Consider the following 12,373-nt stretch of genomic DNA (forward strand, 5'->3'; position numbering starts at 1 on the left):
ACCACGTAGAGCAGTGGTCCTCAACCTTTTTCACCTCGAGTAGAGAAGGTCCGGCAGAATAACGGGGGGGGGTTAGTAGTCGTTGCGCACACAGTAGAAAAGCCGGTAAATTTTCAAAAAAAAGAAATATATATATTCTTTCTGTGGTACCAAACGTTGGGGACCACTGACGGAGAGGACAATGTGTTAGCATAGCTACTCGGCGCTAAACAGCTGAGGCTGATGGGAACATCTTTGCTTTCTGAAGCTTTCTGTATATTTATACATATATCTATAGAAATCGAGATATATATATATATATATATATATGTATATATACATGTATATCAAGCAGATAAATGTGTATTCATCCTGTCAACGATGATGAGCGCTCACAGTTTCCCAGTCTTCGTTGGTCTAACGTGAATCCCAGCAGGGTTTTCTTCTGCTCTAAATCCTCCACTCTCCGTGTTTCTAAATGCGCGCTGAAAGGTCAGGCAGTTTCCCTCTCTGCAACCAGCCAGACAGACATTATACATTATGCATTTCACTTCCCGCCGAGCGGGAGCCCAATTAAGGCGACGCGGCGGCGAGGGGCTTCGGATGTTGTCGCAGGAGGACGTTTTGTTCCGTTGGCGGCGCTAATGAGTCGTCTGACACGTCGGGGATAAGCGGCGATCGGCCTGATAATCACGGCATCCCCCCCCCTCCCTGTCCACTGTGTGTGTGTGTTTGATTGTGCGTTTTGTCCCCGCAGTACCCGCACTTCCTGAAGAGGGACGCCAACAAGCTGCAGATCATGCTGCAGCGGCGGAAGCGCTACAAGAACCGGACCATCCTGGGCTACAAGACCTTGGCCCTGGGCCTCATCAACATGGCCGAGGTACGAGAACGCCATCGCCGCGGCGTCCATAGTGTTATTCTTGACGAAAGCGCCGCCGAGGACGTGGGAGCCGCGGGTTGTCGAGTCAGCGGATCCCCGGCAGGTCGGAGCCGCTGACCCGACAAACTAGCGGTCAGCGGCTCGTTACGCTGAGCGCGCGGCCTCGGCCTCCCCGGGACGAAAAGTCAGACTGCGACCTTCGGCCCGGCGGTTGCCGTGGATCCCCAGTAGCATCGTTCGGGCCTCTTTCGCAACGCCGCAGGCTGGGTGGAGGAGAACCAGCTGGTTGAGCAAAAAAAAGGTCTTTTGGTGGGTCCCAAACAACGTGCCGCTCGCTGTGCGCCTCCGCCAGTAACACAGCGGCCATTTTTTATTTATTTTTTTATCCATGAAGCTCCTCCGGCGGACCGCCTGTGCTTCATGGAGGTCAAAGGGCACGAATGCATACTAGTACGCATGAAAGATTCAAAGTCGTCTCCTTCGCTGGCGGAGTAAAAGTCTGAGCTCTGCCCGTGGAGGGGGTGGATGTGTGTGTGTGTGTGTGTGTGTGTGTGTGTGTGTGTGTGTGTGTGTGTGTGTGCTATAGGGGACACACACACACTCACACGGGGCTTTCTGCTCATTCGCTCCCGTCACACAGCAGCGTCGTCCCTCTGAAGACTCTTGATGTGACATGTTGTTTCCACTGAGTCACTGTGAGGAAGAACCGCAGCTCTTTAAACTTAAAGATCCCCACAAGATGTAATCACAGGACAATTTTATTTCAAATACACCCCCAGTCATTTATCTAAAGCAGGATCTCAGTTCTTTGCGTCACTCTTGGATACATTTTTATTCTTAAAATCTGCTCCTTAAGGCTGAACAGTATCTAATGTTAGCTACATTAGCCGCGTGAAGCTAACTCGGTGGAGCAGCAGCGTTTGGGCCTTTTAAAGGTGAGTCAATTCAATATGGTGCAGAAATGTAGGACTTGAATGGAGCCGCTGGTTCTTAGTTTAATGAGCACCATGAGGAGATTTTACACGCGGTAAATGTCAGTGAGCCCAAATTAGAATAACCGTCTGTATCCTCTTCATAAGTTTGTCGTGCGTGTGCTTTTATGATGCTTTAATCAAGAGACATTTAAGGGAAAACAGCGATGCACCCGCAGCTTTACCCCCAGAAAGGTCTTGGCATTGAAAACGTTTTTTGTCTGCGGCGTCCTCGCTGACAGCGTCTGCTTTTGTCCCCGACTGCGTTTTTTGTTCGTCTTCCTCAGCGCCCCCCCCCCCCCCCCCTCCCTCGTTCCATTATCTAACTCCTCTCGACATCTGCTCCCCGTCGGGCCTCGTCTCTTCCCTCTCGGCGTCCAACCCGTCTACAAAGTCACAGTGTCTCTCATCTCTCATGTGTTTGGGTATCCTGGACAGCAGAAATGACTCCCTTTCTCACCCCCACCCTCCCAGGTGATGCAGCACCCCAGCGAGGGGGCCCAGGTCCTCGGGCTCCACAGCCAGCTGAAGGACGCCTCGGTGCCCGTCGCCGAGATCCGGGTCTACTCGCTGTCCAGCCAGCCCATCGACCACGAGGGCCCCAAAGCCAAGATGTCGGGTGAGCGCCCCCCCTTCCCTTCGCCTCCCCTCCCCCCTCCGCCCTCCCGTCTCCCTCGCTCCGCCTCTCTGCTCAAATGTCCCCCGTCCCTCCAGATCGCTCCCCGGACATCGACAACTACTCTGAGGAGGAGGAGGAGAGCTACTCGTCGGAGCAGGAAGGCAGCGACGACCCCGTCCACGGGCAGGTGTGTGTGTGTGTGTGTGTGTGTGTGTGCGTGTGTGTGTGTGTCACCGCGCCATCATAAGCGATCCCCACCTAGTTTCATCAGAGCTTTGGTTTGGGACGATTTTAAGCTGCGAATATGATGAATATGCTGCATTCGTCTCTCAGGATCAATTCTTTGTGGCCTAAAGCCTTTTTTGTGGGGGGTTGTTGTTGTTGACAGCCTCATCCTGTTAAAACCTCTTTCTGTGGCTTTTCCTTCTTCCCCTCTCTCTCTCTCTCTCTCTCTCTCTCTCTCTCTCTCTCTCTCTCTCTCTCTCTCTCTCTCTCTCTCTCTCTCTCTCTCTCTCTCTCTCTCTCTCTCTCTCTCTCTCTCTCTCTCTCTCTCTCTCTCTCTCTCTCTCTCTCTCTCTCTCTCTCTCTCTCAGTATCTTTTTGACGAAGAAGATGAGGTGAGGAAGAAGAAACCGAGGCGCAAGCTCCCTTCCAACGCAGCGATCACCAGAGTAAGAAGAATCCCCTCGTTCTCCTCACCCCCTCCTCCTCGTTCTCCTCATCCCCCCCCTCGTTCTCCTCATCCCCTCCTCCTCGTTCTCCTCGTTCTCCTCATCCCCCCCTCGTTCTCCTCATCCCCTCCTCCTCGTTCTCCTCATCCCCTCCTCCTCGTTCTCCTCGTTCTCCTCATCCCCTCCTCCTCGTTCTCCTCGTTCTCCTCATCCCCTCCTCTCCTCATCCCCTCCTCCTCGTTCTCCTCACCCCCTCCTCCTCGTTCTCCTCGTTCTCCTCATCCCCCCCTCGTTCTCCTCACCCCCTCCTCCTCGTTCTCCTCATCCCCTCCTCCTCGTTCTCCTCATCCCCCCCTCGTTCTCCTCACCCCCTCCTCCTCGTTCTCCTCGTTCTCCTCATCCCCCCCTCGTTCTCCTCACCCCCTCCTCCTCGTTCTCCTCGTTCTCCTCATCCCCCCCTCGTTCTCCTCACCCCCTCCTCCTCGTTCTCCTCATCCCCTCCTCCTCGTTCTCCTCATCCCCCCCTCGTTCTCCTCACCCCCTCCTCCTCGTTCTCCTCGTTCTCCTCATCCCCCCCTCGTTCTCCTCACCCCCTCCTCCTCGTTCTCCTCACCCCCTCCTCCTCGTTCTCCTCATCCCCTCCTCCTCGTTCTCCTCATCCCCCCCTCGTTCTCCTCACCCCCTCCTCCTCGTTCTCCTCATCCCCCCCTCGTTCTCCTCACCCCCTCCTCCTCGTTCTCCTCGTTCTCCTCATCCCCCCCTCGTTCTCCTCATCCTCCTCCTCGTTACATTACATTACATGTCATTTGGCTGACGCTTTTATCCAAAGCGACGTACAGTAAGTGCATTCAACCATAGGGTACAAACTCAGGAGAACAAGAAACAAGAAAGTGCAATTTCCTCAAATAAGCCAATTTACAATTTGCTATAGATGAGTGACGTCACAAGTACAATTTAAGTGCTACAATTTGTTAGTCTTTGGTCGAGGTAGAGTCTGAAGAGGTGTGTCTTTAGTTTGCGGCGGAAGATGTGAAGGCTCTCTGCGGTCCTGATGTCTTCAGAGAGCTCGTTCCACCATTTCGGTGCAAGGACAGCGAAGAGTCGAGATCTAGTCGAGTGTTTTGCTCTCAGTGAGGGAGGGACGAGTAGTTTAGCAGATGCAGAGCGGAGAGTGCGGGTTGGGATGTCGGGATGTCGTTCTCCTCGTTCTCCTCATCCCCCTCCTCATCCTCGTTCTCCTCATCCCCCCTCCTCCTCCTCGTTCTCCTCATCCCCCCCTCCTCCTCCTCGTTCTCCTCATCCCCCCCTCCTCCTCCTCGTTCTCCTCATCCCCCCTCCTCCTCCTCGTTCTTCTCATCCCCCCTCGTTCTCCTCATCCCCCCCCCCCCTCCTCCTTATTTTTGCCTGCAAAGCAATTTGTGAACCCCCCCTTCATGAAATGTCCCTTTCAGAAATGGATTTGATGTGGGCGGCCTGGTAACCCTCGTCCTCATGTGCCCTCCTCCTCCTCCTCCTCCTCCTCCTCCCCCCTCGTCTTTCCTCCCTTACATCTTTCATTCGTTTTTCTAAAAATCAATTTTCTTCATCTCATTCTGGGCGCATGTAATTCAGCCCAATTCTCCAACCCGCAATAAGATAAGCTGTGTGTGTGTGTGTGTGTGTGTGTGTGTGTGTGTGTGTGTGTGTGTGTGTGTGTGTGTGTGTGTGTGTGTGTGTGTGTGTGTGTGTGTGTGTGTGTGTGTGTGTGTGTGTGTGTGTGTGTGTGTCAGCAGGTTATTAATGGAGGTCTGTGAGATTGTTGCTGCTGCTCCCTGACACCACCGGCTGTGCACAACACACACACACACACACACACTCTGCAGTGTGCAGACACACACTGTTTACAGCCCCAGTGTCTCACGCTTTGCTCAAAGCGGATTTTAAACCCGACAGAGACGGTAAACGCGATGTCGCTCGCCGCCGCGCGCTGTGTAAATAAGCGGCGAGGTGGCCGCAAAGGTCGGCGCTCACAATCGGTTCCGGTCCCCCTCGACCTCGAGAGCAACAAGCCCCGTCACTGCTGATGACGCCTCCTCCTCACGTCCTCCTCCTTCTCTCTCCACAGCAACCCAACATCAAGCAGAAGTTTGTGGCCCTGCTGAAAAGGTTCAAGGTCACCGACGAGGTACGCGCTTTCGCCGCTTTAGCGTTTGCGCGGCTGCTCGTCTTCCGCTTCGGTCTTTTGGCCTCATGTTCTCCCCTCCGGGCTTCTGGTCCAGGTGGGCTTCGGCCTGGAGCACGTGTCCAGGGAGCAGATCCAGGAGGTGGAGGAGGACCTGGACGAGCTGTACGACAGCCTGGAGATGTACAACCCCAGCGACAGCGGGCCGGAGATGGAGGAGAACGACAGCATCCTCAGCACGCCCAAACCCAAGCTCAGGTAGACGTCTCTCTCTCTGGGTATTTTTAGAACTCGGCCTCGATTCCGCCTCAAAAATCCGAGAGAGCGCTGAAAATATCCGCGCGGGGGGGACAAGGCGGCGCGGCGAAACGGGAAATGGGACTAAGTACGAGCTGCCGGTCGCCGGTGCCTTTCTAAGGTTATTTGATCTGATCGGCAAACGTCCTCCGTGTGTTTGCAGGCCCTTCTTCGAGGGAATGTCTCAGTCCAGCTCGCAGACGGAGATCGGCAGCCTGAACAGCAAAGGCAGTTTGGGTCGGGACCCTTTCAGCCCGGTGAGTGACCCGTTTGTACTAAACCCGTCTTCTTCGCTTTAATCGAGTCGTTTCTGCTTTTGTCCATTTTTTTTATTTCATTTTTTTCTTCCACGTTTTCGGCGGCAGCTCCGTTTACACTCGGATGTTGTCATGACAAGCGCCCGGCGAGCCGCCGCCATTAAGTGATTCCTTTGACAAAGTGCTCACGCAGCGACGCGCCGCTCCGACGAGGCGATGAAAAGTGGCCCAGCAGGGGAGGCGACGGGGCGAACGCGCACTTCCCCAAACGTCTCCTTTGGCAGCTGCCATCTGCTGAATGTGTTTAATGTAACACAACACCCCCCCCCCCCCACACTCAAACAGCTGCACAGCCTCTTAGTGTTGTGATTGTGTTTAGACGCTTCCTGTCGCGGAAGGAGACGCGCTCCCCCGCGAATCTTTTTTTTATCGCCTCGTCGGACTGACCGTCGCTCCCTCGTCCCGCCAGCAGGGGGAGCAGCCTCCGCTGGAGAAGATGAAACTGTCCCGCAGCCGCAACCTGGAGGAGGCGCTGTCCGAGACGGACACGCTGGAGCTGACGGATCAGGAGCTGTTTGCGGAGGTGGGCCCCTGCATCACGGTGTCCGTGGCGGAGAAACCCCGTACGCCCATGAAGAGCAGCAAAAGCGAAGGCCAGGCCATGCCGTCGCCGAGGTAACGGGGGAACGTCCCGCCTGAACGGGAACAGCTGTTTTCGTGCACGTTGCCGAGGCTTTACCGTCGGTGCGGATTGGTGTGCCGCTCTCTCTCTTAGCGTTATTTGATCGCCCGTTTCTTCCGCTCAGGTTGGATGGAGGCCACACCCCCAGACAGAAGCGCATCAGCACCCCCGCCAAGGAGCGGCAGCTCTCCAAGCCCCTGAGCGAGCGCACCAACAGCTCCGACTCGGAGAGGTCTCCGGAGCTGGGGCACAGCGCGCCGGTAACGCCGCGAGCTCGCGCGCAGATCGCCGTGGTTCACTGTGGGGGGGGGGGGGTTCACGTACTGAGCGTGCGTATGTGTGCGTGTGTGCGTGTGTAGGTCCTGAGGAAGGTGGTGTACGACCAGCTGAACCAGATCCTGTTGTCGGACTCTGCGCTGCCAGAGAGCCTGATCCTGGTCAACGTCAGCGACTGGCAGGGACAGGTGAGTGTGTGTGTCCGTGTGTGTGTGTAGCATTGCCCTCCTCGTGATCTGGTGTGTGCGTGTCCTCTTCACCGTGCGCCCTTTGCCCCGCCCCCCCCCCCCACCCCTCCCTCCTCCTCCTCCTCCCCCCGCGCACCGCAGTACGTGGCGGAGCAGCTGCAGGTGCAGCGGCACCCGGTGGTCTGCACGTGCTCCTCGGCTGAGATCCAGGCGGTGCTGTCGGCCGTGCTGACCCGCATCCAGAAATTGTGAGTTTTGGTGATTGGAGCGCACACACACACACACACACACACACACACCCTCCTTCGGTTTGCAGGGTGACTCATTGGTCTTTTTTCTTCTCTGGCGCCTTTTCTGTTTGACCCTTTCCTCTGTTCCTCCTCCTCCTCACTAAAGCGATACCTTCATACCTCCCTCATCGTTCCCCTCACATCCTCCTCACCCTGTTCTCTTCTCTCCTTCCGTCCCTTCGCCCTCGCAGGGTCACGACTGTGACAACTAGTTGATGTTAAAGTGTTTTTGACAGCCGCTTGGACAAAACAAGTCGTCGGACGTGATGGACACTTTCCTTAGAGATGTTTTATAAGTACAAATGTTTCAGAGCTGTCAGACGTCTCATACGAGATGATCTGTTCCCCTGAGGGGCTCGTATGTGTTTGATGGATGTGACTCGGCTCTATTAACTCCTCCCCCCCCCTCCTCCGTGTCTGCAGCTGTAACTGTAACTCGTCGATGCCCCGGGCGGTGAAGGTGGCGGCGGTGGGGGGTCAGAGTTACCTCGGAGCCATCCTGCAGTTCTTTGTCACTCAGCTCGCCAACAAGACGTCCGACTGGCTCAACCACATGCGCTTCCTGGTGGTGCCGCTGGGTGAGGGCGTCCGCTGGGGTTGCCGTGGCGATTCGGGAACGCCTTTTTGTTTTTTTTTCTTCTTATTTGATTGTTTGTACTTGTTCCCCTCGACTCCGCCCCCTTTCCCCAGGCTCCCACCCGGTCGCCAAGCACCTCGGCGCCCTCGACAACCGCTACAGCTCCTCCTTCCTGGACGGGGCGTGGAGAGACGTGTTTAGCCGCGCCGAGCCGCCGCAGACAGGTACCCCCTCCTCCCCCCACCCCTCCCCCGAGGCACAGACAGAGGCACCTCAGCTAATTCACTAAGCCCCTCCCTTCACCTCCAGATCAGTTGGATGTCGCTGCGAGAATCTCCCAGTACATCAGCGGCGCCACGGTGACGCACCAGCTGCCCATCGCCGAGGCGATGCTGACCTGCAAGCACCGGACGTGAGTGCACACACACACTCTCTCACACACACACACACACACATCCCTGAGTGTGTGTGTTTAATCTCTCCGTTCTCGTTCCAGGCGAGACGAAGACTCCTACCAGAAGTTCATTCCTTTCATCGGGGTAGGACGTCCCGCCCGCCGCCGCCGCCCGCCAGTGGAGCTCTATGACGGCGGGTTACTGACTGTTGGTTGTTGTTTCCCAGGTGGTGAAGGTCGGCCTCGTGGAGTCGGGTCCTTCTCCGACGGGTGAGTGTTCGCGATCGGCTTCGGCGACACCCGCCCCCCCCCCCCCCCGCCGCCGACGCGATGACGTTCATCTTGTTTTGCTTTCTTAAAGGAGACGGCGAAGAGGGCGTGGCGGTGAGCTTGGCCGTGCCCTCCACGTCCCCGCCCTCCCACGGCTCCCCCGCGGGGACGATTAAGGAGGCCGCCACGCCTCCCTCCTCCCCCTCCATGGGCAGCGTCCAGACGGCGCAAGGGTGAGACCGGCCTCCCGCCTTCTTTCACTTCATTCTGCTTCAGCCTCATCATTCCGCCCCCCTCCCCCACCCAGGAGCCCCAGCATGTCCCACGGCGTGGACGCCATCGGCCTGCAGGTCGACTACTGGCTGGCCTCTCTGGCCGAGAAGCGGCGGGAGGGCGATCGGCGCGACACGGGCTGCAAGAACACGCTGAAGAGCGCCTTCCGCTCGCTGCAGGTCAGCCGGCTGCCGGGGGAGGGCGGCAGCGAGCCGCAGGCCCAGGTCAGCACCATGGCCATGACCGTGGTCACCAAGGAGAAGAACAAGAAGGGTGAGGTCCACCTCCATCCAGCGCGCGCTCTACGCCCCCGAAGGCGCTTTTAACGATTTCCCTGCGCGCCGCTCTTTCAGTTCCCACCATCTTCCTGGGGAAGAAGCCCAAGGAGAAGGACGTGGACTCGAAGAGCCAGGTCATCGAGGGCATCAGCCGGCTCATCTGCTCCGCCAAGCAGCAACAGACCATCCTGAAAGGTAGCCGGCGCCGGTCCGATCGCTGCGCCGTCCTCCGGGAACGGCCGGCGACCTGCCGCTCTTTTCCCTCGCCCGGTCACTGAGCTGCGCTTTCTTCTCCCAGTGTCCATCGACGGCGTCGAGTGGAACGAGGTCAAGTTCTTCCAGCTGGCCGCCCAGTGGCCCACTCACGTCAAGTACCTGCCCGTCGGACTCTTCGGCTACAGCAAGCCGCCCTCCTAGGTGGTGGTGGTGGTGGGGGGGCGCAGGGGGAGGACGAGGGGGGGGGGGGGGGCACCTCCTTCGACCTCGACTCTCCTCTGTTCAGGCTGCAGCCGACTGGTTTCTCCTCGGAGGAGGAGGAGGAGGAAGAGGAAGAGGAGAGTGGTGGTGGTGGTGTTGTTGGGGGTGCGGCGTTGTTACTAGTCACTTTAATGCCCCTTTCTGTGTGTGTTTATGTGTGTGGCGAGTGTGCATGCACACGTGAATGTAGTGTGTGTGTGTGTGTGTGTGTGTGTTTACAAAGGGGCCCACAGCACAAGTTTATTATCTTAACTGCCATTTACGTTTCCGTTCTATGGAATGCAACAGCATGCAACAGCGCGCCGATTTCAACGACCTCCGACCCCTCGAGACCCGAAAAACACACGCTTACACATCACATGTGTTTTCTCCCTGAAGTCCGTTCTGTTTCTCTTCAGACTTCCTTAATAACTTCCTCTTTTTTTTTTCTCGCGAGGAAAGTCGGGCGTTTGCCTCGAGGCGGCCGAACTGAAGCTCCGCCTCCATCGCCGCGTCGTCCAGTAAAGTATTAGGGAAATGTGTTTTTTTTCATTTTTGAACAGTGTTGATGCCAACGTCGCGATTTGAACTGCTGTCGTTTGTTGGTTTTGTACCTTTTCTTGTGTCCGGATGTCAGTGTTACTTCCCCCCCCCCCCCGCTTGTTCCGCTCGCAACGGACGCCGCGGCGATCCATCGCGAGTGCTTTCACATATTTGAATGTATGGAATTTTGTTTACGTGGGCGGTTTTAAGGCCCCGCTGGATGTTGTGTTGCTGGGCCTGAAAGCAGACTTTAAGCGAGGAGACATTTCTGGGAATAAAAGCTCAAGTGCAACGTTCTAATTTGCCACTAATGACTTCATTCATCTCCATAAGTACTCAAAGAACGCATTAGATCACGCCGCTTCAATGCACGAGCCATTCCATATGTCAAACATAAAGACCATGTGTGATGATCGTCTTTTAACCCACAACTCCACGGCGTTGGTGTAACATACCGGTTTTATTCCACCTGCTCGGCGCCAAACAGGGAAACGGCAGGAAAACTAAACTTAAACGGAGCTGAAATGAGAGAATTGGACGTGAATTAATCAGGTGGTCAGAAACCACCAGGTCAGGAAGTTCTCAAATTGTATGACAAAATTTGAATATTTAGTTTGTCTTGTTAAATGAAATGTTGTAGTCCAACAGGTGACGAGGGGGAATCCGCAGTGTGGATGTGAGATGATGCTCTGTAGAGGAGACAAACCTAAACTTTATTGACTTTAATCGTTGTAACAGCTTCATCGTGATGTGTTTCAACCTTTTTACTGAAGTCATTGGTGACAACTCAGAAATCGTTTTTACAGTAAGCTTTTATTATGAAAGTTACCGTGTTTTTAAATTCGGAAAATAATAGAATCTGTCAAATGTGTAAATGGATTTAGATGTTTTTTTGTACAGCGTGACCGAGGAGGTTCTAATGACAGTTTAAAAAAAAGCTCTTTGCCTTGTAGTAACGTTAGTCTAATTATTGCTATGATGTGAACCTTTTCCTAAATGGTGTCAAGTCCCCGTTTACTGAGGCCTCCCGCAGAGGTCAAAGGTCAGCCGACTCCCAGGTCATCTGAACTTAAAACTATTCCGCACCAAAAAAAAAAGAGGCACTAAAAACAAAATCACTGCCAAAACGTCACTGTAAAGAAGTCGTGCTCATAACCGGGTTGATCTGTTGGTTGATAACAAAGTGCCCCGTCGTCCTGAAGTCCTCATTTCAATGTTTGGAGGAACGTCGCCTCCATCGCGTCCCGTCTCTCTTAACACGCGTTCCTCAAGTGTCCGTCCAAAGCGCTGGTTGTCCCGCGTGTGACGAAACCCGTCCCCGTGTCTCCTCACCCGTACCTCCGGTTCCTCCGTCACCGAGCAGCAGCGTCTGGTCTCTCCACCTTCCTCGGATTTACCTCTTGATGATGATGATGATGATGAGTCTTCCTCAACGGGCATCCAAAAGCTTCTGAAGTCATCCGTAATGATATCGTCCCAATTCACTTAGAGGTGTACGCCTGTCGTCGCGGTAACGGGATTCGCCCGTGACGGCGGTAGATCTCCGCTCGGTGAAGAGCGCCTTCAGCTTGTGGGCTTTGTGGAGTGTTTTGCACATGCCATTGTTTCTTCAGCTTGTTTGCCTTTCGCCTATAACTATAACTATATAATGCTTGTATATATCAGATAGTACATGTTATATTGTATTCAAGTTTTGGTTCTTTTCTTAATTTGACCTGTTTTGTAGTCCTGCTTTTTCATGATTATGTTTGTTATCAAACAGATGTGGGATGACAAGTGTTAATTGTTTCATTTGGGGTTTTTTTTAAATAAAAAAAATATTCCTGATTTGTAGCTGTCTCTTTGTTTGAAAGACTATTTTAATGAGTTTTTTTTAGAAAAAGCTATTGGACAAAAGAGAAAAATACAAGCCTATAATCAGACTACAAGATCCTAGCTAATTTTTAATGGAGTGAACAAAAATACATTTTATCATAATTGCACCAAATAGCCATGTCAAAACCTTAATGATCAGATGAATTAAACGTGTTTTAATTGCACATTAACCAGTACGAGCGCTGATATAAAGGATGTACATATTTAAGGGCACACGGAGCTTGTTTAGCAGGTCAGTGGTACACAGGGGGCATTTCCATAACCTGATACCCTCTTTGTATGGGGCCTCTGCTGACTACACATTACAAAGAGTGTAAGCACAGCAAGAGGCTGCACCTCAACCCACATCCTGTTAGGCAAACGAAGTTTATTAAAGTTAAATGATGTACTTGTCGACAAAGAGTGATAACAGTATTTTCAATGCCACATCAAC

At 54.2% G+C, this 12,373-nt stretch overlaps 1 protein-coding gene across 2 annotated transcripts in view; it reads left to right on the forward strand.

The window, feature by feature from the left end:
- The window catches only part of pacs1b (phosphofurin acidic cluster sorting protein 1b), a 22,099-nt gene extending 10,207 nt beyond the window's left edge, over positions 1-11,892 (forward strand). The window contains exons 4-23 of one of the 2 annotated variants that reach the window (XM_078105544.1): positions 737-862; positions 2,308-2,452; positions 2,548-2,639; positions 3,046-3,123; positions 5,228-5,287; positions 5,382-5,542; positions 5,745-5,838; positions 6,308-6,513; positions 6,645-6,780; positions 6,880-6,984; positions 7,126-7,232; positions 7,698-7,852; positions 7,965-8,075; positions 8,161-8,263; positions 8,348-8,390; positions 8,473-8,515; positions 8,607-8,748; positions 8,823-9,061; positions 9,142-9,261; positions 9,365-11,892. In XM_078105544.1, the coding sequence (XP_077961670.1) occupies positions 737-862; positions 2,308-2,452; positions 2,548-2,639; positions 3,046-3,123; positions 5,228-5,287; positions 5,382-5,542; positions 5,745-5,838; positions 6,308-6,513; positions 6,645-6,780; positions 6,880-6,984; positions 7,126-7,232; positions 7,698-7,852; positions 7,965-8,075; positions 8,161-8,263; positions 8,348-8,390; positions 8,473-8,515; positions 8,607-8,748; positions 8,823-9,061; positions 9,142-9,261; positions 9,365-9,483 (2,385 nt within the window). In that variant the 3' untranslated portion in view covers positions 9,484-11,892. The remainder of the gene's footprint in view (positions 1-736; positions 863-2,307; positions 2,453-2,547; positions 2,640-3,045; positions 3,124-5,227; positions 5,288-5,381; positions 5,543-5,744; positions 5,839-6,307; positions 6,514-6,644; positions 6,781-6,879; positions 6,985-7,125; positions 7,233-7,697; positions 7,853-7,964; positions 8,076-8,160; positions 8,264-8,347; positions 8,391-8,472; positions 8,516-8,606; positions 8,749-8,822; positions 9,062-9,141; positions 9,262-9,364) is intronic. The other variant, XM_078105545.1, reaches the window with a different exon arrangement.
- Positions 11,893-12,373: the final 481 nt, after the last annotated feature.

This window comes from Gasterosteus aculeatus, chromosome 7 (assembly GCF_964276395.1).
Source record: "Gasterosteus aculeatus chromosome 7, fGasAcu3.hap1.1, whole genome shotgun sequence".
Classification (NCBI taxonomy): Eukaryota; Metazoa; Chordata; class Actinopteri; order Perciformes; family Gasterosteidae; genus Gasterosteus; species Gasterosteus aculeatus.